This window comes from Buteo buteo, chromosome 26 (genome assembly GCF_964188355.1).
Source record: "Buteo buteo chromosome 26, bButBut1.hap1.1, whole genome shotgun sequence".
Lineage (NCBI taxonomy): Eukaryota > Metazoa > Chordata > Aves > Accipitriformes > Accipitridae > Buteo > Buteo buteo.
The window spans coordinates 9,942,479-9,969,131 of record NC_134196.1 but is presented as its reverse complement, the minus strand read 5'-3'; the positions used below and the strand labels follow the sequence as shown (position 1 = coordinate 9,969,131).

The 26,653-nt window shown below is 38.8% G+C and overlaps 1 protein-coding gene across 3 annotated transcripts in view; it reads left to right on the top strand.

The window, feature by feature from the left end:
* ACSS3 (acyl-CoA synthetase short chain family member 3) overlaps positions 1 to 26,653 on the top strand; it is a 90,107-nt gene that overhangs the window by 49,585 nt on the left and 13,869 nt on the right. For all 3 annotated transcript variants that reach the window (XM_075057971.1, XM_075057972.1, XM_075057973.1), the window contains 2 exons: positions 19,196 to 19,291; positions 22,954 to 23,017. In XM_075057971.1, the coding sequence (XP_074914072.1) occupies positions 19,196 to 19,291; positions 22,954 to 23,017 (160 nt within the window). The remainder of the gene's footprint in view (positions 1 to 19,195; positions 19,292 to 22,953; positions 23,018 to 26,653) is intronic.

Here is a 26,653-nt window from a genome sequence, read left to right as displayed (position 1 = left end):
ATGTCTTTGCTTACTGAACTGGCAGTAAGCAATATTACTGTGTGTAATTTTGCATGTTTTTATCTGTCTGTGTCTGTGCATATATATATATATAAAATTGCCTATAGCTTTGACGTATATTTAGTGCAAAAGTTTAATGTTACTGCGTTCATTCAGATGTATCTCAGATATCAATGAGAGATCTTAAGCATGTGGATGTAATTGTACTCATAGTGTGTGGAGGTAAGACTGTGTATGAGAGATTTTTCAAAGACGACCACAAGCCCAGCTCAGGATACAGTGTTTCTTGATTTTTATATTCATGGCATGCTCTTAAATTAAACTGTAGCAGGACTTAATGAGCTAAGACCATTTCAAATACAGTGTTTGAGAGCATTTAATAATTTGATTAGAGTAAAGATCAATTTTTATGTCCAAGTGATTTCTGTGGAAATGTGTGCTGTTGAATGTAAGCAAGGCATTCGGACTGAAGGAAAAAACTTACGAAGTCAGAGTTCCTATCAGAGAACTGAATTTCAAGGGCTAAGCAGGAAGGAAGAATCACAGAATCATTGAGGTTGATGGACCTCCTGATGTCATCTAGTTCAAGCCCCCTTCTCAAGCAGGGTCAGAGAGAGAGTTGCTCAGGATCCTGTCCAGTTCTGAATACCTCTATGGATGGGGATTCCCCAACCTCTCTGGGCAGCCTGTGCCAGTGTTTGACCGCCCTCACAGTAAAAACGTTTTCTCTTGTGCTCAGCTGGAATATCTTGTGTTTTAGTTTGTGCCTGTTGCCTCTTGTCTTGGGCACCACTGAGAAGTCTGGCTGCCTCTTTATTACCTCCCATCCAGTATTTATACACATTGATAACATCTCCCCTGAGCCTTCTCCAGACTGAACAGTCCTAGCGCTCTGAGCCTCTCCCCATATAAAAGATGTCCCTTTTCCTGGCTTTTCACTGGATTCTCTCCAGTAGCTACATCTCTTGTACTGGGGAGCCCAGAATTGGCCCCTTGACGTGTGGCCCCACCATTGCTGGATAGAGAGGAAGGATCATGTCCCTCAGCCTGCTGACAACATTCTTCCTTTTACAGCCCGGGATGCTATTGGCCTTCTTTGCTGCAAGGATGCATTGCTACCTTGTAGTCATCTTGCTGTCCACCAGGATCCTAAGTGTGTTCTCTGCAGATTCTCCTCTTTCCAGCTGGCTGGTCCCCAGTGTGCAGTGGTGCCTGGGGTTATTCCTCCCCACACTTTGTGCTTCCCTTTGTTGAACTTCATGAGGTTCCTGTTGACCTATTTCTCCAGCCTGTCGAGGTGCCTCTAAATGGCAGCACACCCGTCTGATATATCAGCTGCTCCTCCTAGTTTTACGTCATCTGCAAACTTGCTGAGGGCACAATGTTTCCCATTGTCCAGGTAATTAATGAAGAAATTGAGTAGTATTGGCCTCACTATCAACCCCTGGGGTACACTAGTAGTGATTTGCCTCCAATGGGACTTTGTGCCACTGGTCACACCCCTCAGGGCCTGGCTGTTCAGACAGTTCTCAGTCTACCTCGCTGTCTGTTTATCTAACCTGTACTTTGTCATCTTATCTGTGAGAGTGTTACAGGAGGCAGTGTCAAAAACCTGACTAAGGTAGAGGTAAACAACATCCACTGCTCTCCCCTCATCCACAAAGCTAGTCGTCTCATTGTAGAAGGCAATCACGTTGATTAAGCGTGATTTCCCCTTTATAAATCCATGCTGGCTACTCCTGATCACCTTCTTGTCCTTTGTGTGTTTGGAAATGCTTTCCAGCGTTAGTTGCTTCATCACCTTCCCAGGGGCTAAGGTGAGGGTGACCAGCCTGTAGTTCCCTGGATCTTCCTTCTTGCCTTTCTTGAAGAGAGGACTGACATTTGTTCTCTTCTAGTCTTCAGGAACTTCTCCCAGTTGCCACGACCTGGTAAGGTAATCAAGAGTGGCATTGCAATGACATCAGTCAGCTCCCTCAGCACTCCCGGGTGCCATTCATGAGGCCCCATGGACTTACCTATGTTCAGTTTATTTAAGTGCTACCTAACCCGGTCCTCTTCCTCCAAGGGTAAGTCTTCCTTCCTCCAGACTTCTGGTCTCAGGGGTCTGGGAATCCTGAAATTCAGTCTTACCAGTAAAGACTGAGGTGAAGAAGGCATTCAGTACCTCAGCCTTTTCTGTGACCTTTGCCACCAGCCCCCGCCTCCTGTTCAGCAGCAGGCTCATGTTTTCCCTACTCCTCCTTTTGCTGTTTATGTACTTGTAGGATCTTTTCTTGTTGCCCTTCACGGCCTTTGCCAGATTCTACTTCAGGTGAACCTTGGCTTTCCTAATCCCATCCCTGCAGAATTGGACAGCATCTTTGTACTCCTTCTGGGCCATCTGCCCCTACTTCCATCTCTTGTACACTTCCTTTCTATGTCTGAGTTCAGTGAGGGGCTCCTTGCTCATCCATTCAGGCCTCCTGCCTTTGATTTCCTATTTGTCAGGATGGACTTCTCTTCAGCTTGGAGGAAGTGATCCTTGAATATCAACCAGCTCTCCTGGAACCCTTTTCTCTCTGTATCCTGTGGGATACTTCTGAGCAGATTTCTGAAGAGATTAGAGTCAGCCCTGAAATCCAAGGCCGTGGTCTTGCTTTTGCCTTGCTCCCTCTTTTCAGAATCCTTAACTCCACCATCTCATGGTCACTGCAGCCAAGGCTGCTCCTGACCATTTCTTCCTTGTTTGTACGCATGAGGTCCAGCAGAGCACCTTTCCTTATTGGCTCCTTGATCACCTTTGTCAGGAATTTGTCATCAATGCACTGCATAAATCTGGATTTCTTGTGCCCTGCTGTGTTGTCCTTCAAGAAGATATCAGGGTGGTTAAAGTCCCCCATCAGGACAAAGGCCTGTGAATGTGAGACTTCTTCCATTTGTTTGACCATCATGTTAAGGCCATCTACAGGCCTTATCCTGATCGGGAGGTCCTCAGCAGATACTCACTACAAGAGCATGAATGTTGGTCTGCCTGCTGGTCTTCTGGTCTTTGCTCTGAAGTTCTCAACTGGCTCCTGACCTGACCTCTGACAAGGCTGAGCCCCTCTCACATAAAGTGCAACACCCCCTCCTTGCCTCCTAGGCGTAGGAAAAAGTGCTTAATGGAATAGGAGCTAAGGAACTAGATTTGTATAACTTTTAAAATAGAGAATGGTCAGGTCTGTTAGGTGAGATGAAACAGAAATGCTTCTCCCCACGCTGTCCTGTGTTCCTGGACTTCCCTTGAGATTAACAAGCTCAACTGCTCAGGGGGAAGAAGTGCGTCCTCCTCCCTCTGAAAGGCTTCGCTTGTCCCAGAGCACAGCAACCAGGGTTGTGGACGAAGGCCGCCTTCCCTTCTGCTGTTCAGTCACCTCTCTTTTAGCAGAATATGAAACGTATCCCATTAACTGTGAAAAAACCAAGCAGTTATGTCACGTTTAGCTGTGTCTGTCACTTGGTAAAATAATGTTGAAAGTGGATTTCTGTGCTGGAGAAGCCTTTTCAATCCAATAGTACTGGATTTCAGTATGCTACATTAAAGCTGTATGTGCTGAATGTGAAATATTTTACAGAGTAGATAACTGGCTGTTTCACTTCATATTAGAAATAGGCAAGGTTAGTGACTGATGACAGAATAGAGGACCCGAAAATTCAGAAGTAACAATTTTCCTAACCATCTCTAAAATAAAAAATAACAACTAAAAGCACAGAATAAAAGCCGTAATCACTTCTAGCAGGAAGAGGTTGAGACAATTAGCTCTTTTATGTAGAGCTAATAAGTTTTTAAAATGGATTTTTTTTTATAATGAAATTCAATTCAAAACCCCAAACTATTGAATTTTATGAATTACCTTTTTTGTAATTAAATTGCAGCTGAAGTTATAAATTGGTGTTTTGTTATGCCCAAGATTGAAAGCTTCTGATTTACTTCTAGATATGACAATGCTTTTGACCTTTGATAATCTGGCAAATTGTTACTTATTCCCCAATTTGATATTTGTCTGCATTCTTCCAAAACAAGAGCATTGTAAAACTGTGAGAAATGTTGGCATCTTAATTTTACCTGAAAACTGTAGGTCTTACTTATGCAGTTATGTCTTAGTTGTTGGCTCTTTCAACTGAGACTAAAGTACAAGGTGGAGGAGGAGGGCAATCCAGTATCTGGGTAATTAGTATTTCCTGTATGATGGGCTAATATCTATTTCCATGTTTTGTATGATGGGGTAATTTCTATTGCCTTGTTTATGACTAAGAAAAGGAGGGAAAAGATCAGCTTTGTAGAGATGAGAAGAGACGGAGTCATTATTTGGAGACAGAAATGAGTATGAGTGAAGGGAAACAAAAGACTGACAAACAAAAGTATTATAAAATAAAAAGGGAGTGCAAACCACTTGCTGCTTCAGGTTCAGTAAGATATCTTCAAAGTTCTTGGCCCCTTTGCCATATATTGAAACTAGAAATAAATGAGTATGGACGAAGAAATGTAGATAGAGTTTTCTTTCATTTTGTCTTTGGAAGATTTATGGAGTATATGAAATCACTGTGAGTTGAAACAGTACATTGAAACAGAAGAAAGCTTTCATTAGGGGACTTCAAAGCAGCTACACCTGGAAAGTATGATTGATTAAAACTTTGATTTGTGTCAATACGCCTTCACCAATAACACTTATTTTAAATGTTAAAATTTGTGTTACAAGTACAGTAAGCACATCTTACAAGCTGTGAAATGTATGCCACAGGATCAATGAGCAGCAAGTAGGATTTGAGGCAGCAAGAACTGATAAGCACTTGCTGTTTTCTTTGGAGACATGGCAATGGATGGAAGAACGGTGCTTTCAGATCCTTTACTCATCCATACATGGAGAGAGGATAGTCTTGTTTTGGATTTGTGCAGGTGTTTAGTTTTTGCTTATTTATACAAAATGACACATAGCATTTTAATAGCAATTTTCATTTTCAAAGTAATTGTGCAAACACAAGCAAATTAATTCTTTTAACACACATATGAAGTAAGTAAAGTTATTGCAGTCTTACAGACATTAAATAGAGAAAGACAAGTATCTTGCCCCAAGCTATCCAAGAAGACATTGCAAACTGAGTTTTAGAAAACAGAGCTTTTCTTGCTCAGAGATAAATTTTCTTGTCATATTTACATACATTTTGTGATATTTTCTCTGAAAGGGAACAGGAATGCACATTTTAGACCTTGATCTCTCTCTGTGTGTGGTTATCTTTTAAGGAAATGGTACAGTAGCTCTGTTTCAGTATTACAGGTATGTATGTTACAGGGCACCTTGCCAAATCTATTTGAAGTAGCCTAAACAGTGTTTGGATTGTATCTTCTGTGTCACATCCTTGGGAGAGGCCTCAATACACAAATAAATGTGAGTTTGGGTTACCTTGGTTTTGGAGCCAGCTTTGAATTCTAGAAGAAAAAAAGGGGTAACAGCCATGAGGTTGTGACGAGCTGTGGAAGCATGAAGGCTCTGAAAGCTTGTTAAAACATTCTCAACCGCTTTCATATTAGCTATTCAGTATTTTGTGGTAAAAAGAAATAAACCAAAACTCTACCACATAGTTTTTGACATTTTAAAAAAATGTTAATGAGGTCAAATTTCCATTTCTTCACAAGTATAGGTTGTAAAGAGGTTTTTTTCTCCTCGATATTTTTAAATAAAAACACTTCGAGACTCTGTCTTTTTGAGGATGTATAGGAAAATTCAGATGAAACAGAACTGAAACAGAAAATTCAGTGATAAAATTTGACATGCATAAAATCTCAGTCAAGAGACATGTTTCCATACAACTTTTTTGGTCATGTGCTATGGGAATCAGTTACAGAGCATGCAAGTGTAGGAGACTCAAATTGGAGATACCTTCTATGTTCTGAGTGTCAGCTCACTAGCAGGCAGGACTGTGAGAAAATTGTGCATGTTTTCTGTTTTTATGGAAATAAGCTGCCTTATTCAGTAAGGAATGGCTGTCTGCAGCAGGCATTAGGACAAAAATCACATAGTGCTTCCTACATTATCACTGCTGAAAAAGAAGGTTATAGTATGTGCATGTTGTAATGAGATCTCGGATGCTCTGAGACATAATGTGATAAAATGGACTGGTAGGAATTCCCCAATTTTTGTAGCACAATTAATTAATATACTCTATCACTTTTAAAATTGTTCTTGTTCCTTCTCTGTGTCCTACCTCCAAAACATGCAAATGCTATGTTGTTAATATTTTTTTTTATTAGAACATACTATTATTATGTAATTCCACATAGGAGTAATGGTTATACAGGTCTTTTATTAGGACTATGCAAACAAAACTGTATCATTGAATTAAATGTAAAAAATGTGAATCATAGTTAAGTACACTCACTGTAATATATTTCTGTGAAGTACTTCCTACCACAATTGTGTATGGGGAAGAGATTATTAATGTGGTCTCCAAGCAGCATGACGTGGTCCCCAGTCTTCAGTTTCCATTGTGTTGTCTTGGCAACATTGCACAGAATCTTCTCGTGAGTATCCGGAAGGATGGATTTTGCAACTGAATTCTGTTAGCTAGTTTTTCCAGGTTTCCACTACAGAACTGTTCTTTAGGTGAATTACCTTGTCAGTATAGACCTCTATCTCCCCACATTTGACAATTGTACTCCAGATTTTTTTCCGTAATCATCTTCTGCTTTGCCCCATTCAAAACTGTGCAGATCAGTCCATTGCATTCCTTAATATGATGCATTCCAGTCCAGTGCATTCCTTTAATATGGTGACATTTTCAGACCAAGAGGCAGCAGGAAAGGTAAACTAAACAAAGAGTGGCTGTTTAATTTGTAGCAAAAGAGTCAATTCTTGGAATTATTTTTTTTTTTGAGTGCCAAAAATTCAGTTCTAGAGTTATAGAGCCCAAGAATACAGAGCTGAGATGAAACAAATTTCTCCCAAAGTCCAGGCTGCTGGTTAGGTTATCAGGTGGTGCCTCAGTGTAGGTGCAGTTCATGCTTTTTGAAGATGTGTGTATCCTGTCAAGACTAGGATCATATTTTTTTAGTGGAAGCTCATATCCTGCAGAACAGTTCTACAAAAGTGGGAATTACTCTGCAGTAACTTCTGCAGCTCTGCAGCCCTGAGTTACAGAGTCCTCTGAGCATAATTTTGTGGATAACTGAACTTATAACAGGTATTCATGTAGAGGAAGAGGAGAAAAGTGGTCATTTATTCTGTCTCTACCTGGGGTCTTGCATTCTGTCCTTTAAGGGTATGGACATAAAGATTGTTTCAGCCATTGTTTGCTGCTTAGTAATCAGACTTGTGCAGATGTGGACTGCGTGTCATTAGTTATGGTAGCTCTTCATTCCTTCAGTGTCATGTTAGGACACCCAGTTCAAACAGGTTTTTGGTTGTCCATATTGGAGGAGAGGGAGGAGGAAATTTTTTAGGGGCCATGGGCATTGCCAAGGCAGAGACTGACCTTTTGGTAGTGTGTGGCTGTCTCATTCTGTACAGTGGCCTTTACCATGAGCTTCAGAGAAAGGAAAAAAGAACAGAACTTTAATGTATTTTTTATTTGTCTGTTTGGTCAACCTGTGCCAAAATCAAGGAGCTCTTTCCTAACTCCTCCTGATGATTGGCTTTTCTTGAGGTTGGAGCATTGTTAGTTCTTGCAATTTTTATCTTATGATAATTTAACATGACTGAAAGGAGTGACATGGATTTAAATTAGGAATTGACACTCTTGTGCTTCTAATGAGCCAAGTAATTGGGGCTAAATAGCTTTGGGGGAGCCAACCTGCCTCTTAAATCTGTGAAGAGCAGTTGTCCCTCTCTGTCCCAGTATTCCAGTCATGTTACCACTCAGATGTGGAGGAAGGCGGGGGGGATCCTGCCCCTCCTCAGCGTGGGACATGGGAGCCCTCAGTCTGTGCCTGCATCCCAGGAGCGTGCTGTAATTGCAGAGACAAAATTTCCTCAGCCTCACTCTCCTTCCACCCCACCTTATTTTTTGTTGAAGGGGTTTTGTTATGATATGAACTATATGGGCAGTCACATAGAGCATTAGAATTACAGAAGTATCTTAAATGAGCCTTTATTTGTAAAGGTGGAAAAATTGCTTACTTGTGAAAACATTACCTTGGACCATCCTGTTTCCAGGCAGGTAGAGAAGAGAGTTAAGTGATGAAGACTGCCAGTGCTCAGAACCAGGCATTTTATTGGTATAATCCTTGTTAATCTAATGGTAAAATATTGAATCTCTGTTCATGCTAACACAGTTTAGCATCTCCATCATATATGATTCGTGACATGCCTTAGTAAAATGGGTGATGTTGCTTCCCTGATTGTGTTGCCTTCTGTAGTGTTTCAGTCTTACAGTCATCTATACTCATCTTTCCAGTCTTGAATTTTCATGAGTTTTCTCTGTGGAATCCGTGTGATGAGCATTCTTCTTCAGAAATTTAGGCTGTATTTCCTTAGCTAGGAAGTATTTTTTACAGAAATATCTTGTTTATTGCTATGTACTGCTTATGTGTGTGTTGGACATTAAAGAATGTATGTCTGGATTATATACATATTCTCCAAGGTGTTTTTACTTTGAATGAATCATTACAGCTGCATAGGTTTATTGTGGTCTTCAGTGCTGTTCACTGTCTCCCTCATTTCATGAAGTGTGTTTTCTCCTCCCAAAATGTTCCTCTTTTGAGGGTTATTTCAGATGTGCATTTCACATGGCATTCAGTTCTCCCATGCATTTTGGGAAATGCACCATGTTGCAAAGACGATACTGGGTCAGAGGTGTTGTGGCTTGACAAAAAGATGGATCTCTTTTTCTTTTATTTATGGAATTGATTACAGTTTGGGCATGGTTAAGTCAGTAAGCACACTAGGTCCTTCTGGTAAAAAAAAGGATGCACCTCTGTTCTTTAAATTGCTGGGAAGGTTCTCTTTGCCTCCTGGCTATACTCTTTTCTTCCCACTGGTCAGCACCTCCTGTCTTGATACAAATTCAGTATCAGCTGTGCCATTACCACTCTGTCTCATTTGCACTGACATTTTCTAACTTAGAATTGATAGAAAGTGTGTATTAAGCTTTTCTGTTCCCATTTGACTTCAGTTTCTCAGTGCTTATTAATCTTAATCTTTTCTGATTGTCTTTCCACATGCAGCCAGGGACATGCATTAATATGAATGAAGTATTATAAATGTTTTCCTCCTTTTTAGAATTTCACTGATGTGGTTTAGATGACTGGAAAAAAAAAAGAAGAACTGTAAAGCAGCCTGACGTTACACAGCTTAGCCATGAACAATGTTTAGTATGCACTGAATAGGCAAATGAAGAAGAGGGGACACCTTTAGGAGTGGATATGTTAAATAAGAATAACGCAGTCTCATCTGCCTGAAGTAGACAAGCTGTGACAGCACCTCCAGTATGTATATGTGTGAGAATGTTACAGGTTGCTGATCTCATTCTTGTCACATGGCAACTGCTTTTTCTGTTGCTCAGAGAATAAAGTCCTTATTAGTGTAAAGTAGATGAATTTCCTGATGATTTAAGAACAGGAAAGCTAGTAGTAAGCTGCATGGATCTAGTGCATGGAAGGAATGGTCCTTTGCAGGATCTAAGGCTGCCCAGTGAAGGTAGAAAGAGAGAGAACAGGAGTTTCTAAGATGTTAGACTCTGATACAGGAAAAAATATTGAAATTGCACAGTAGTAATTTTATCTGTCTTCTCCATCTTGGCAGTATTACTATGCATACAATATATTAAGATTCCCCAAGATGATTAAACAGTAAACGGTTAGCACTGAGATGTGTAATTACTTTTTATAATTTCCATTTATCTCTTAGCATTTCTTCATGTATCAGTTGTGATGTTGCAGTACAAGGAAAATAAAAATGTGAAATTCAGCTTTAGTCTGAAAATATATTATAATTCAATGCATTGCCCAACTTAACGCATCTTTAAACATGCCATCTGACATCTTCAAAATATGACCAAAAAGCTTTCTATTCTCCTCTGATTATCTTGGCTGTCATTTTGCTATAGGCAACTTACAAGATGTATATTATAAATTACCGTTTGGAGGCAAAAGGGCCTGATGTACTTACAAAATGAATGTATAAACTTCTGGTGCTTTATGACTAGCTTGCCGGTTCATGACAACTGAACTTATTTCCTTCTTTGGTTGTAATACTTGTCATGGCCCACCAACCTTTAACTAAGCTCGTTAGAGCTTCTTTACATTACATTTTGTACATTTATTCTGGAGATTTTATTTGGATGTGCTTTGAAATCTTCAGAGGCCTTATGTATATGTATGATAGCACAAACAGCACAGTTTGTAAATATGGTCTGTGTTTGGATAGGACTGTGAAGGCAAGCCTTGAGGGAATTTTAATGGTTTTGGGGGTTTATTTTGTTTTCAAATGAGTGGATTGAATATAGCAATGGAACGGTTATACAAGAAGTATTTGGCCTTCAGAAGTGTAATATGTATTCATGGTAATAGAAGCATTATGACTACAAGTGCTTTGAAGCATTTAGAAAATACTAAAAGAATTGCTGATTTCTCTTCTGATGTTAAATTCTAAGAATAAGCATGGAAACTCAGCTACTTTCAGAAAATATAGTCCTTTATAAACAAAATGGATTTTATTTTGAGAAACAGGCTTCAGATTTTCAAATACCTTTAGCTTATTTTGTGATTTTTTTCTCCTGTGCTTCTGTACATTCACAAGAAATGAGGGAAACACTCTGCTTCTGGCTAGCTGTACACAGCTGTTGTTGTACATGTATTAATATGGCTCCACAGCCCGGTTAATACTAACATCATAATTCCTAGATTGTGCAAACAAGCTTGAAACTGTCATTCTCAGTGCTGTATATGTGCATAATAATATGGGAATGCTTGCCCATTTATTTAAATGTGAATATACTTTAATTAGTGCAGCACTGAATCTAATGCAGTATTTCCTTTTAAAGATTGGAAATAGCATCCCAGCTGAGGTGGGAGGCATTCATCAATATCACTGCAGGATAGAATCTGATATAAAGTTAAACCAATAGAGTAACTACATAGATGAGCTTTCAGAAAGCTATTTGTCACTGAAACGGTTTCAGAAAAATGGCCTCGCTTATGAAAGCACTTAAATGTGTACCTGTGTTGCATTTGACATTAAAATGTAAAGTGATATCCTAAACTGTGAATTAAGACTAAATGGACAAATTGATTGTGGGGGAGGAAATACTTGTGATACTATTCCTGTTTTAAATGAAACATACTGAGATAAATAGCTCGGTGGTGGCAGTGTGTAACTGGGTGTGTGATTTGTGAATGGTCTGAGCTTATGTCAGTGCAAACCACCAGTGAAAGGGTGAGTGGAGCATCCCTCCTTCAGCTCTGGCGCTGCTTTTGTACCCATCCTACCATGCGTGTGGCCGCATGGCAAGCAGAATCAGAGCACTGATTTAGGCAAAAACTAACCTGGCTGAAAGAAAGAATAATATGTTGGGTTTTTTTTAAACCTGAATCAGTTCAATCCAATTCCATGTAAAAATGGGGGAAAAAGGAAGATGGGAATGTACAGCCAAGGTGTAGAACGATAATGAGACCACACTTTTTTTTTTAGTTATCTTCACTGATGTGCATTTAACTTAGCTCAAGTCAACTGTGCAGTGTCCAGTTGTGCATTTTAATTACAAAATCATCCTTCTTCATATAATGGATAATGAAAATGAATATGACTGTCACATTATTGTCCCTTTTAGCTATTGTCTGTGCTGTCTTTCAGACAATAACCACTTTCTGTGGTGTCTGTAGTGTATGGCCCTGTTAATTGAGCACCCTTGGTGCTACCGTACAATAAAGAATATAGAGAATAAGGAGAACTTAAAATGGAAGTGAATACTGAACAGCAAGTAGTCATAACAAGAAAAAAAGCAAATTTTTGTGCAACGCACTGGTCCTATTGTACAAATACAGCTGTACTCGAGAGTCTGTTTAATTAACAGATCTTTCTGGTTTCCTTAGTCACCCTTTAAAAAATGAATTGCTTCATTTTCTTTTTATATCTCTTTTCCATGTTTTCTGAGTGAAGTTTCTACATTACAGTTTCAGAGTAGAGAAAGTTAAGCAGTTAAGTAGAGGTTTTTTAAGGTTCTGTATACAATTTAACCAAGTGAGAACGGGCAAATTTAATTTCACTTGAATGTGAAGAATAGGTGAAAAACACTGTTGTTTTTCCATGAGGCTTACAGTTAACTTGTAGAGGCTTTACACTGTTTTGTAGAGTACTAGTGGGGTCAATGAACATGTTTTGCAGCCATCCCACCTCAAGGTAGCAAATTGTTCTGATCTTCTGCCAAATGAATGTAATCTAAATTGTAAGCAGCCTGATGGACAAGGTCATGCTGTCATGCTTTAGATGTGATAGTCTCTCTAAATAATATTTGAGGAAGAAAGTCTTAACTGAAATTCTTTCCAGTTGGTTTACTGCATATTCTTTACCCTAGCCTTACTGAAGTTTGTAAGGAGTTGAAAAACTCCTTGTAAGACAAGTATGAAAATCTTTATTACAAATCACTCAACTTGCATACCCTGCCTAAAATTTTATACTTCTTGGGGGTTTCACTAGGATAGACCCCTGCTACTCACTTACCATATTTTGGCATTCTGTATGCACCTGGTGTTTATTGTGTTGATGCTGCATGTGCTTAATTCACAAGGGGAATAGGTTAAGAATGCAGTCAGATGGAGGAAAAATAAATAATTACCATCACTGTTCAAGAATTTTTCTGCTGCATCTGTCATACTCCTCAGAAATAAGGGGTGAAATGAAATGCCAAATGATGCGTGAAAGAGTTTTTGAAGTTTCACTATTAGGCAGCAAAGCCTTTCACAGTTTAGGATGACAGATTGTCTTTAATCTAACCTAATTGTACATAATGTGTGAATTGGATTTAATTTCAGACTTGCTTTTTGGCAGTTGGTAAAACTGAATCAGGGAATCCTTAAGAATTTAGAGTTCTCCAGATTTTTCAGTCATTTTGTCTCCTTGTGGCTCCTCTCACTTTCCTGTTATAATTTGCTGCAGTACCCTGCTAAATATATTAGAAGATGAGAATTTCAGTAAATATAAGCTCTGTCATTAAATTTTACTTCATTTGATGACAGGCTTAAGCAAAATGAAGAAGAAATGAGTAAAATGGATGGGGAAGCTCATGATATAATTATCATAGATCTGAACAGTAATTTTCACTAGCCTTTACCCTTAGAAGGTGGTAAAAATCATGGCATATCAACATATACTAACAACGTGGGTGCAGCTATACTGTGGACTTTTGAGGCAGTCTGCAAGCTGACAGCCCAGCATCACCCATCACATTGCATTGGGATTATCCAACCTGTTCTCCTCTGCCCTTTAGTGTCCTGGGATAGTAGTGGCTAGGTGTCATCTTGTTTTAGCGCTGATGGATAATTAGCATCAGACTGTTTGTAGTTAAATACTCAGCACTAGCCAGGTGTAGTTGGTCTTTCTACAGATTAATACTTCATCATGTCTCATGCACCAGCCTGGAGCTGAGCAGAGAACATAGATCTCTTCCAGGGAAGAGGTGAAGAAAACTTCACGGCAGAATTATACAGTGGACATTTTTGAGTCCTTGCTGAAGTCATGGCTGAGCTGTACTGTACAATTACGTGAAACTGTCTCCCAACACCAGTAGCATAAGACTAAAGTGGTGCTTGAGCTACCAGCCTGCAGCATGGCTATCTAGACAAAATTTGTCAGGGTTAACAGTGCTAAATTACAAGTTGTGAGTGAGGCCACCTACTGCTAGTGCAGTCAGAGACTTAGAAACTTGCTTGGGTTTTAGCGATGAAGAACTGACTGGGAAACTGGCTTCCTTGCTCTGCACAGTCATATGCTGAAGGGTGAAGGAAACGAGGTCTGTATGAATACTTGATGATCTGGCCCCTGAATCTTCAGGAGCCTCCCAGTACATATTATTTCGGTGATGTGTTAGATTTGGTTTTATTATAAGGAAGCAGTATGGTATGCTGTGATGCAGATTTTGAGTGCTATAATTCATCTGGTACTGTGTTTTTTTTGTTCCTGGATGCCCAGTAGTTGTTGCCATACTAGAAAACGTGTTGCTGTTACTTTATTGAAGTTTTCATTCCACGCTTTCTGGCATAATTAAATAACCACTGTGTGGGGGGAGCATGTGTAGGGAGTCTCTTCAGAACTTCATTCTTGCTATGTGGATGGATTTGTAATCAGTTGCTGCCTAAGCTTTCTCCCTTCCATAGACCCTCTTCTCCATTTTATCAGTGCTGTCTTGTGCTGTAGTAATGCCTTTAATTCCCCTCAACCAAAATGACAGCTTTGCCAGGAAAATGGCTCAGAACAGCACTGCCACAGTGAGAATTTAGTGTATTATGTTTATTGCATTCATTAATGTGTTAACGTATGACAATTGCTCCTTTTTCTTCTCTTTTTTCTACTGCTACATAACAACTTCCCAGCTCTTTAGTATGCTTTGTGTCTATCCATTGCATCCTAAGAAATTCAAAGCAGACAGCCTTACATTACTCACTTAGTGCAGCCCAAACTCAAATATTAATGTCAGAATGCAGCGTATTTTCCCTAAGTACTTCCTACCAGAAAATAGAGTATTTCAGCAGCGTGACAGTCTATTATGTTGAGGAACATGAGACACTGTCTAGAAATTATAATGTATCAGGAATGTAAGTGGTACAGGGCATCTTTAAAGTCATGAGTTATTTCAAAACTGTTTATTTTGATTGAACTTGACTGTTGACTGTGAATGAGCAAGGCAATTTTGAGCACAGAACTTACTAGCTGTTGCTCTGCATCATTTGGCACAGCACAGCTTCTGCAAGTCAGGCACACGGGTAGGTGGAAGCTTTCTGATGAATAAAGTCAGGCGTAGCCTTACAGACTCCCCTTGCTACTCACAAGAGTGCACTTTTTCCTTCTGCATCAGCAGCACCTTCTCTGGCATAAGAATTGCTTCCAGAGGTGCAAATGCAACAAAAATGCCTGTATTGGACTATTTATTAACTGTCCAGTATAGCTCAATATGGCTAAAATAATGTCTTTCACTTGCATGTAGAGTGGGACAAAACAAAGAAGGCCACATCTTTGAATTTCGAGGGCTATTTCTTTACATCAGTCCTTCTCCTGAAAGTAAAAGTGTAAGGAGGGACTTGGGACACTTTAACAGCTATGATTTTAAGATGATCTCTCACTAACTCTCTCTTCCAAGTCTCAGTGAGATGTTTTTCATTATTCTCAGAGGTACATGTATTCATTCCATTATAACTCAGAGCAGATGTTGAATGTAGTTGCCAGACTAGTTGTGAAACATTGCTCTTCGGGTGTAAAACATAGCTTTTCTAAATAGCTGTTTCGTTGTCACGTTATAAGGTGTAATGCAAAAAGGAAATTGGTTTTATGATCCACTTGTCCCTGAAAAGCCTTCCACAGCCGGAGGGTGAGCTAACTGGCTAGCGTAGTGAGTGGAAGGTTAGTGCCTAAACATTTCCAGAAGGGACTGACTGGAAGACAGATCTACTGTTCTGTTCCTTACATTAAAAATATGCAAGTTCCTAAAGACTTCAGCATTGGGAATCTGTCGAGATGCTGTGTATTCATTTCAGAGAATCTGCAACGATAAACAAGTGAGGGTCAGGTAAGGGATGTGTGTTTGTGAATTCAGAAACCTGATGTAAGGTGTAGGTGGAATACGATGTTGATTTGACAAGCTTTATCCTTCTTCAAACTGTTGCTGTTTTAACTTTCAGACCGTGTCTTGTGACCTGCATGTAGGTCCTGACTTGAATTGTAAAGCAACCAACCTTAATTCAAACCAAAGATTCTTAAGCAACTTTACTTACTGGAAATATATAAAAGGGCCACACAGTACTTGTATTACACATAATTGCTAAGGAAAATTTCTCATCAGTACTTATTTTTCTGTGTTCTTCTGGACAGTGATGACTTCTTGTCAGCAGGATTTTTTAATTGAATTCCACTTCCAAGTCAGACTGTTTTTTCTGTGATAAAAATTGCTGTCCTAGAAAGGGGTTGCTGTTTTCTGATAGGTTTGGGAAATTGATATTTCAATCCAGCATCTTGTTTGGAAGATATGCATTAATTTCCCAAGAAATGTACAGCACAAAGATTCATGCTATCCTTTGACAGTACTCCTTTGTGCTTCTACATTGTAAGGGAATCTTTAGCATTCAGGAACTGTTAATCTAACACAAAGAGCAGATGCTTTTGGGATTCCCTGTCTGAATTAATATCTGGTCTAAGCACCAAAACCCCATTTTTTTTCATGTATTTAAAAAGTCTTACTGTCCCATGGGAACTGAATGTACAGCTTAGAGATTAGAGCACTGGATAAGTATGAAAATGATATATCCACTGGTAACTGAGAAGACAATAGAAGAAAAAGCAGCAATTCTAAAGACCTATTCGCAAAGTTTTAGAACTTGTGATTCTTGTTTAGAGTAAGTGGACTTTCACTCAGTTTTATTCGCTGTTGTCTGAAAAGCAGGGACAAATACAGACTAATTGGTATGATGAAGTTTCCTTTCTAGTTTATATTGTTTTCATTGGCAAGGTATCAGAGAGTCAAGCAAATCCAAACTAATTTTCAGAAGTTTCAGATTCTCCCTCTCCCCTCAGGGTTTTTTGATTGAGAGCTCTTGATTAGAAATGTTTGTCAATTCCCAGTTCATGCAAATCTTACTGGTACATCAGGTTAACAGTGATGCTGTGTTCCCCACCTCTCGGTAGCAAACCCAATTACTATGTTTGGGCGATAGGAGAATACCCTTCTTACCTGATCTGTTACAGCATGGTTTTTAGCTCTTGCCATGCAATATGTAAAGCAAGATATAATTCTGTGATGCTACTTCTTTTCTTCCTAACACAGTCAGAAAAGAAACTGTCCCTTCCACTGTCTTTTCCAATTCACTGTTCTCTAAAAAAATACCTTTTTTCATTCTGTTCTGAGGAAAAGAGGAAGAAAGTCTTCAGTTTAGGTACTGTGCAGAAAATGAAGCTCCCAAACTGTTAAATAAATTGTGGGTTTCTCTTCCTGCAACTTTCAGTGTGATCATGGATGGAGTATGTTAGATCATTTTGATATTGTGTCACCACTCTAATTGTAGCTTGGGTGTTCTGCTTGTTGGAAGAAAAGATCAGGATTCACGATTATGCGGGGAATGTGCATTATGTAGAAGAAGGAACAGGGAAAGTTGGGGAAACAGCTAAGCAAAATTTTTAGCCTGTCTTTATTAGCATTGAGGGTTGGTAATTCTCATTCTGTGTCCCACAGCTGGAGTTAGGCCCTAGCTTAACGATGCTATGTTAATGCTAATTTTCAGCAGTTTACTAACACCTAACGTAAACCCATCACAAGTTTCTGTGATTTTGTTCTTGTTCTTGCTTTCTTTACCACTTGAGTAGTCATTTAACAACTTCTGAGGTGGCAGATGAATGCTAAGGAAGCTGAGAAAATTCACAGCAAAACCAACTGTAATTTCCTAATGCAAGAGAACTGAAAATAGTTTTGACCATACTGATCAGATATAAATATAGAGCTGAAGACAAACCTGCTTTGTTGTGCTGACATTTGAGGGTGGCGTGGACTATGAATTCCAGGCCAAGTGACCTGAGACTTGGGACATCTCCAGAATGCCATCTTCAGAATAAGGCCAGGTTTTTAAAGTAATAGTCTCATACTGTGTTTCTGCTAATATTTACAACCACCTACACTTTGTTTTATGTGGCTCAGAGTTACAACAGCATTTAAAAGTAACTTCTATAGACTTTTTTCTTAGAGGGAAAGAGAGAAGAGCAACTTGTCTTTTTTTCAAACTTAGACTGTGTGTTTTATGACTTGATAGTTTTTATTCTTCTTCTACAATAACAAGTCTTGTAGTATAAAAATGTTATGTGAACTTAAGCTTGCTTAAGAGAAAGAGGAAAGTGAGATGGGAGGAATTTTTAGCTGCCTAACTAGGGGATAATTAGGAAGGCATGGGCATTCCAGGAGATATTTGTGCTGTCTCATTTGGAAGCTCCAAACAAGGTATTTTACGCTGGCGCTTCAGTGGGATTCCAGACCTGCCTTGCATGGGCTCCGTGCAGGAGCACAAGCACACAGTGCCAGTGTTCAGTTTGTCCGTTGGCAGTTAGGTGAATGAATATCTTCGTAAGATTAAAAAACCAAGAGACGTTTGTCTTCTCAGATCTCCCCCCCCAATCCCCCCCCCAACGCACTCCAAAATGCTGTGGTTAGTAAAACTTTGTTTGTGGGTGGAAGAGGAGAAAACATCTGGATTATGATCACAAAACTTTGCAGCAGTTTGAATCCCATTCCTTAGGTTGTTCTTTTTGAGTTTATTTTGGCAACACTGAAAATGTAGGTCTGACTTTTCTACCTTGTTTCTTTTTGAGCCTTTTTGCTACCTGAAATAGTTCCCACCAAGAAATACTACTGAGATCTCCAGGACTATAAAAGAGCTATTCCTGCCTTCATTATTTACAGTAAATTTTGTTAGGCACTACCTCTTCTCTGATCTTTGTGACTAATATTGTCATGGAGAAGATTTGGCATTTATTCACCTTCCAAACCTCTGCATGTGTAGCTCCAGAATAGAACAACAGATGCTTTGGTATTGCTTTACAGCGGTAAGACAATCAACCAAGAATGGATTGATGGTTTTTTCTGGATTTCATTCTTCCCAAGGATATTGACTCATGAAATAACCCTTGAAGTACATCTGCCCTGCACAGTATTTCTATCATGGCTTTGCTGTAGGCAGTTTCTTAATGGCATGGTATGACCTTATACCTTTAGCAGAATAAACTACAGGTGTAATACAGAAAGTGTTTATTTCTGTCTGTCTTCTGTGGAATGGAAAAATTTCCCTTTTGAAGAATGCAGATTTCTGTAGTGAACTGACATTCATTAGATAATACATAAGAGCTCCTGAATTCTAAATCTTCCATTGCTTGTCTGGGATTATTTTATTTTATTTTATTTTAATGTGTGGAACTAGAGGTAGAACTTTGAGCCAATAAATACTAAATGACACTAAGAACAACCTTAACTGACAATATTTGTGTTCTCTTAACAGAATCTGGTTCTGCAATTACTGCTTCCTGTATTGGTTTGGGGAACTCTACAACACCTCCACCTGGACAGGCAGGAAAACCAGTGCCAGGATACAATGGTAAGACTGTGCTAAACATGATACTAGGAAAGGATATTGCTTATATTCCAGAGTAAGTGCTCTTTAATTTTCATACCTCACAGAGAATTCAAATTACAGTCTTATTAATACATTTTCCTCTTTCCTGTAACAGGAAGCTCTGCTTTTTTGTGTCGTGGAATGTGATTGTGACTAAGAAATTCAGAGTTACATTTAAGAAAATTGATCAGCTACTCATACCTTTCTTATACGAAAGGGCTAGCACATATTTCTACACTGGAAATAAAAAAGATAGATATGAAAAAAATACTGTGCTTTGAGGCTTTTTTATAATTGCACTGTTTTAAATGACCAGTAATAAAATTTGTATTGGCAAATCAGGAAGAAAAACATTAGTAATAACTATCAGCAAAAAAGGGAATGTTAACTAGACAAATAATTGCTGTAACTTACACTTTGAGTGTTCTGTTATACCTGTGTTTTCAATTTTCAGAGGCTAAATAGTTTTGGTTTGGGAGATGTACATCGAATAATTATGTCTCAGAGATACATTGATTAGATTGATTAGATTTTTTTTGGCCCCACAATTTTATATGAGAAGTATTCTGAAGTGCATAAAGCAAATTCTTACTGAGGTCTGTGTCTTTCACAAATACATCATAGTGAGCTAACAAGCAGGTTGGCAAGGATATAAATCTTCTATTTGAACTCATCTCATACTTTCTTGAAGAAAATCAGTCAGGTTTCTGCCTTTTTGTACAGGTATAGGGGCTCATATTTGAGAGAGTTGTTAAGCACATTATCTTTCAGTACTTGTGGAGCATTTTTACTTCCAGCTGGGAGAAATGATAGGCTATGGACCAACATTAAAAGGATGAGAGCTCATTGTCTGGAAGGTATTTGCATGCAAAGGGTGCAGCCACAGGATTAAGAATGCAAAAATATTTTCATACCTGGGAAACCTGATTTTAATACAGTTTTCAAGAATTACTTGAAGTCCGAAAAATAATTACATTAAACATCAAACCATCTTCAGGAAAAGTTGTTACATCACTGGGCAGAAAGAGCTAAGCTGTTTTTTCTTCTAATTACATACAAGTGGAAGTGAACATTAAAGAAAATAAACGTTTTCAGCAGCTCTGGGTTTTGGCATTTACAGTTATGGCATGAAGACAAGCAGTAGCTTAAAAACAATATTAAAACAAAGCTGCGAAGTTTGCCCAGAGTTGTAATAAATAGGGAAGAGTGGAAGAATGTAATTGCATCACACGTGCTATCAGGTGATAGTCAAGCCTAGAAAAAAGTATGAATAGGAAGAATATTGAAATTTCCTATGAATTTTTTGGAATGTTGGGCCTAGTGTAAGTAAAGAATTTCTTCAGATGGAATGAAGGAAATGTCTTTAGCATGCCTTAAAAGGGAAACATACAATGAGCACTAAAATTCACTAACAATTTATGAAAGAACTTTACTTCTCTCAGTCTTTGGTTTGAGGTCAATTATGTCCTGTAATGCAGCCAGTCATAAAACAGTGGATCTTGAAATTACCCTGTACTGGCAGCTGTCTTGCTGTCACTCACTTCTGTTTTGATGTTGTTTTACTGCTATTACTATATTAATTAGAAGAGATCCTTATGCCATTTAGAGGATAGATTCTGTATTTTTAGATGATACATGCAACTGTTAATGGTTTCGGACATTGCTAAAGTTATGTTGTATTTATGCTGTGATTTAAATAGAAAGTTTCAAAATCTACTTTTTTTTTTCCTAAACACAGCCAAATTCTTTTCTGTCACAGTATTGCTAAAATAAACTGATTTATTTGCTGATTTTTTAGAATATAAAGAATAAAAGCAGTATTTAGCTATGATATCAAAGTGCAGTGGCACAAATTGCATTTAAAAGTGAATCAAGATACCATATTAATTTCTAGCTCTGTTGCCTCAAATCAGACATTATATTGTGGTTTCCCTTTGATCTATTTTGAACCCTTTCCAGCTAATTTCATTGCACTGTTTTCAAACTGGAATAAGTCCCACATTTTAAAGAATTAAGTCAGTGCTTCAGTAATCCAGGAGTGAGCAGTATAGTACATTTTTGTACATTGAAATACACTGCTTGCAAGGAGGACAATAAATGCTGGAGTTGCTACCTTGATAATAGTTACAATAAACTGTTTAGATTTGACTTTAGTATAATAAAAATAGGAAAAAATAGGAGAGAAAGCATTGAAAGCTACTTGTGAGTGGGTCTTTTTCATTGTGTGTTCTGAGCCTAAATTCTCTAAATCTAACAATACTATGTTCTTATGCATGTTCTTATACCATCTAAAATATATAAGTAAAAAAAAAAGTGTTTACAGATTATAAATGGATTTTATTTATGCCATTCTTGCTGTTTTTCATAAGTGTCTTCTGTGTGTCCATTCATCCTTTTGATTTCCTATCCCAGTTACTCCTTCCAAGTCACTGATTTGTAAAACTGGCCTTGTGTACTTGCTTGTGTCTATGTGCTGAGCCATTGCTTTCAGCAGGCTCTTCAGTTACTTAAAAATTACCATCTTTTTTGAAGGAGTGGCTTCAGCCAGAAAGAGTAAATTACAGTCATTGGCATTCTTTGGACAGATAGGGTATGATATTACTCATAAGAGTGTTAGCGGGGTTTTAATCAGAAGTCTGTCATCCTCTTTTCCCCATTTCCTCTGGAACTTTTTAATACAGAATGTAAGATTTTTTTGTAGTAATTTAGATCGAGCTGAACATTGCTTTCTTCGCTTGGGCAGGCTTCAAAAACCATGTTTTTAAATCCTTGTCAGCCCAGTCTGTCAAAACCTTCCCTCCCTGTTTTTCCATGGTTTAGTCATTTGACTTTGTTTAATTCCATGTATCACAAGGCAAGCTGATACCTGCCATTCCTTCCTTATGCCCACACCTTCAGATAGAATGGGTGGTTGTAGTAGATATCCCAGGTGACTGCATGGAAGAGGCTATTGCAGGTGTTTTTCCTCAGAAACCTCAGTACCAGGATATGATGCTTTCACTGACGGCGATGGGCCAGTGTCATCAGGGAAGAGGCTTCTGTTGGGAGGTCTGGATTCTTCGCTGTCCTCTAGCATTACCTGTGCTGCGGCTTTGGGTGGATCGCGAGTTACTTTACCTCTTTGTGCTAGAGGAGAATAAGCCTTGTCAGCGGGGGAGCATTATTCTGGGTCTCCTGAGAGCCTTTGAAAACCAGACACACTTACTTACTGCTAATAGTATTTCTCATGTTAACTGGGTTAGCCTCCAGTAATCTTAGTTGTTACTTCTACTCATGTTACCTGCATGCTTTTTCTTGGATTTGTCATGTATCTGAAGGGTCCTTTGCTATTTGGAAGTTTAGATTTTCCAGTATGAAGGTATCTTTTAATTTTCAGTTCTATGTTTTTCCCTTTTGGGACCTTGTGCTATTTCTGCTCCCAAAGCACGAGTATTATTTAAGACTTTTTATACTTAAGGCTGAATGTTAATTAGGTCATGAGATTATCCAGTTTGGCACTCCCAAATTACTTAATTCCTTTTGTTGCTTGGTGTATTGCCATTCTGAAGTGTGACATAAGTTGATATGCATGAAGAAAGACGCTGTCCTCTACCTGAAAATACACAACTTACCAGGAGTCCTCTTCCTATATTACTTTTTTACAGTGATGATTCTGGATGAAAATAAGGAACCAGTGAAGGCGAAGACTTTGGGAAATATTGTGGTAAAGTAAGCAAACTAAGTATCTTACAGTTGAGAAGCTTCCTGCATGGGTTGATTGTCTTTTGACTGAAGTTTTTATATATATGTATTTTTATATATAAATGTAAAGAACAATAATTGAAGTAATGAGGGTTGAAAAGCATGCCTGTCTCTGATATTGATACCAAACTGCCAGAACTTTTTACATCCATTAATGTTGAAAAATTGTAGATGAACTTGTGTGAGTGAATGAGTGTGGATTGCTGGTTTTTTTTCTTAGACTACAGCAAAGTTTACCATTTTCTTAATTATCAGCCTGTTGGCACAGGATGAAGCCTTCCTGTTGTGGCGTATGAGGAAGATACTGAATCGTTCTCTTTGCTATTTTATCTTTCAGTTTAGTGAAATAGTACAGCAGTGCAGATTGACGTGCTTTGGTTTACGGGTGTGATGCTGCCTCCTCTTTCACTATCTCCTAATCCCAATTGATGCACATTCTTAGAGAGAGAATGTATATTTTCTGTTCTCTGTAAAAACAGCAAGATATCTCTGCATGTGCTTTGCATGAAACAGTGTTCAGTTGCGGTAGTACTTGGACAAAATACATACAGGAAAAGACTCCAGCAAAAAGAGAAAGAAAGAAAAAAAAGCCCTGCTGTTGATCATGTAGGTGATTTTTAGTACCATTTACCAGACTCCTGTCAGATGAGTTCCATAAGCTTTAATATTCTTTTTGAAAGTACACCTTTCTTAGCACCTTTTCTCGGATAAAGGGGCCTCTGTTTAGATAACATTGTGAACATCAGTTACATTTCTAATATCTTACCTTCTGCTGTCTCACTGTTGCCAGAACAAATCCTTACTTCTGTAGATCTCGACAGGCTACTGCTCCCTACAGCCCATGCCAGCTCTGGATTCTGGATGTTTCGCAGGCTTCTAGGGAAATGGCATTTTTTCTCAGACAGACACCTACTTTGTGTTTAACACGTTAGCTGTAGTCTTCTCTGTTTTCAGTCACAGAAAATACTTCAGCTCTGAACACTTCCTAACTGCCAGCAAATACAAGTCCCAAAAGAAATGCATTCATCCACTTCTTCTGTCATAAAATTTAGGAGAGTTTTGGTAACTCAGAGTCTTCACTGCTTGCTTAGATGAATGGAAGGAAATATGAAGATTAGCATTAACCTTCAGTGAACTGAAATTCTGTCAAAAAACAAAGCGTTGGGAGAGGTGTACCAATTCTGATGAGTTGTTGAAGAGAGAAATTTTCTGAGGATTGAGGCAGTGGCCACGTGAGCTGGAGATGAGATGCGTGAGAGCGACAGGCACCGGCGCGTGCTGCAGGCGTGCAGCGCCGAAAATGCAGGCTGGCTGGCTGCAGAGCGCTTCCTTGGGAAGGTACAGAGGTTTTTTGCTCAGCTGTACTACTGATCGAATGTGACTAGACCCCTGTGGAGACTAAGACAGTCTCACGTTAAGTTATTGTACTGTGTGACACAAACGTTTGTTTTCAGGATGAGGTCTATACCCTGCCTAATTTTCAGCATCTTGGGCTAAGCCACCAGACACACAGGCATGTGTTTAAGTGCACACACGATCTCCCCCGAAGCAGCAGACTCGTATTTAGGCGTAGTTTTCCTGTGACACGTGTAAGATTGTGCATTCATTCCATTGCTGAGTATGAATAATTAAAATTGCTCCAGGCTTTAATAAGCTGTGGTTTGCAGTATCCGTAATCCAGGTCAGAGTGGAGGGGTATCTTTTGAAGCTCTCGCCTCTGTAGTGCCTGATGCCATAATAAAACGTAAGCTTGTAATCAGTGGAGAGAGAGGAAGGTATTTTGCAAGAAAATTGATCCTAGCTGTCTTAGGCATTCAGCTAGGATGGAATAAATTGCCTACCTGTGCTCCTGTCTCTCCACTGACTGCAGGGGTGATACAGCTAGTTTAGGGTAGGTGCTTAGCATTATCTACCAAAAGCAAAATAAAATTAACTCCATCCTTAGCAACTCTGCCAAACAACCCAAACTACATCTACTAACAGGTAATGTTGGTAGATGTGTGCATACGTTTCTGAGTCATTATTATCTTCAAGTGCCTGTCAGGAGCGGATATTGCCATATTAGAAGATCCTGTTTGGGCTTATTGTCAAACTCTTAAAGCCGGAATTTATTTTCCCTAATGTGGCCCCACATTTAGGCATTTATCTTAAGGGATTACAAATGTGTTTATATATTGACTTTTGTTGTTGGTGGTTGTTTTGTTTTGTTTTATCTTGACTTCTGCTGCAGTCAAATAAATTGATAGGGAAAAAGGGGGGATTTTGGGGTTTGGGTTTTACTTTTGGTTTTGTTGGGTTTTTTTTATTGGATCACTCAAGAAAGAGTAATGGCACAGGGACACTATTATTTTATCATGTCCATATGTATTGTAATGTCTGTTGTAAAATAGGGGGGAGAGCAGGGTGCGAAGAAATTAAATTGTATCATTAACATAGTTGATATGAAACCAAGTGTGAGGTAGGTTAACTATCACCCCTCTTTCTCTTCCAACCTTTTTTCTGACTTACTCTTTTGAGACAATAGGCTCTCTTAAAATTCATTCTGCAGCTTAACCAAAAAAAAAACAAACCCCAAAACCAAGGCGAAGTTATTGATCAGCTTTAGGAGGCCAATTGTGGATTTTTTAACATTTCCAAGGTTTCAATCTGTTGACTGTTAACAGAAGTTGGTTTTAGGATATTACGGTTTGCAGCATCTTAACATTTTGTTCCAGGTTTCCTGGTAAGTGACAACTTTCTGCAGTGTTCACTTGGTTTTTTTGGTCATAAAAATCTCTGGCCGTTAGGTTAAGGCATCACATTTTTTTTATCTTCTGCTTCATTCAGCTAAGCAGTTATTTAGCTGTAAACTTTTTTCATTTTTTGATTAGGGCTAGTTTTCATAAAGCCCTCCTGCAAAGAAGCCTTTCGGCTCTTCATCTCAGGCTTCTACAGGTACAGACCCCTTAAAAATAGTGGGTATCATCCTTGTTACTAGCAGTGTTTGTTGGTCACCCCAGGGACATGTGCCCATGCAGCTGGAAGAAATGGAGGAGTCAGGATAGTTTCAACTACTACTCTGTCATACACTCAGCAGCAAAATATGGTGTACCGTTTTAGAAAAAAACACAAGCATTTGCTTTATCTGCAGCATATGTGAGTTGAGAAATATTCCTCAGTATTTCTTGGATAGGAGAGTGGCCACACACTGCCTACAATACCAGCTGTGCAAAAGCAGTGTGATGCTGCTGCTCTTTGTTATTTTTATCCCAGTCTAACTCCCGGTAAAAACTACTGGGAGTTGCTTGAGGCCTGTGGTGCTCATAAGTTTAGTATTTAAAATATGCTTGCAACAGAGTTTTAAACTTTAATTTTATCCTGCAGGAGTCAAATACTTTAGATAAGTAATTCTTACACCTATTTACTCCATCTTTCTGCCCCGATACGTTCTTTTCTTTACTCATCTACCAACTGATACCTGGGGTTTTTTTCATATAACCATCATCTGTGCCTTTTGGAAAGATTTTTGCTGACAAGAACTCTCATACAGACTAATTTACCTAGAAAACAGAGTAAACTTTTTGACTTCACAAGTCTCTCAGGATAAAGTAATCAAATGCAGTG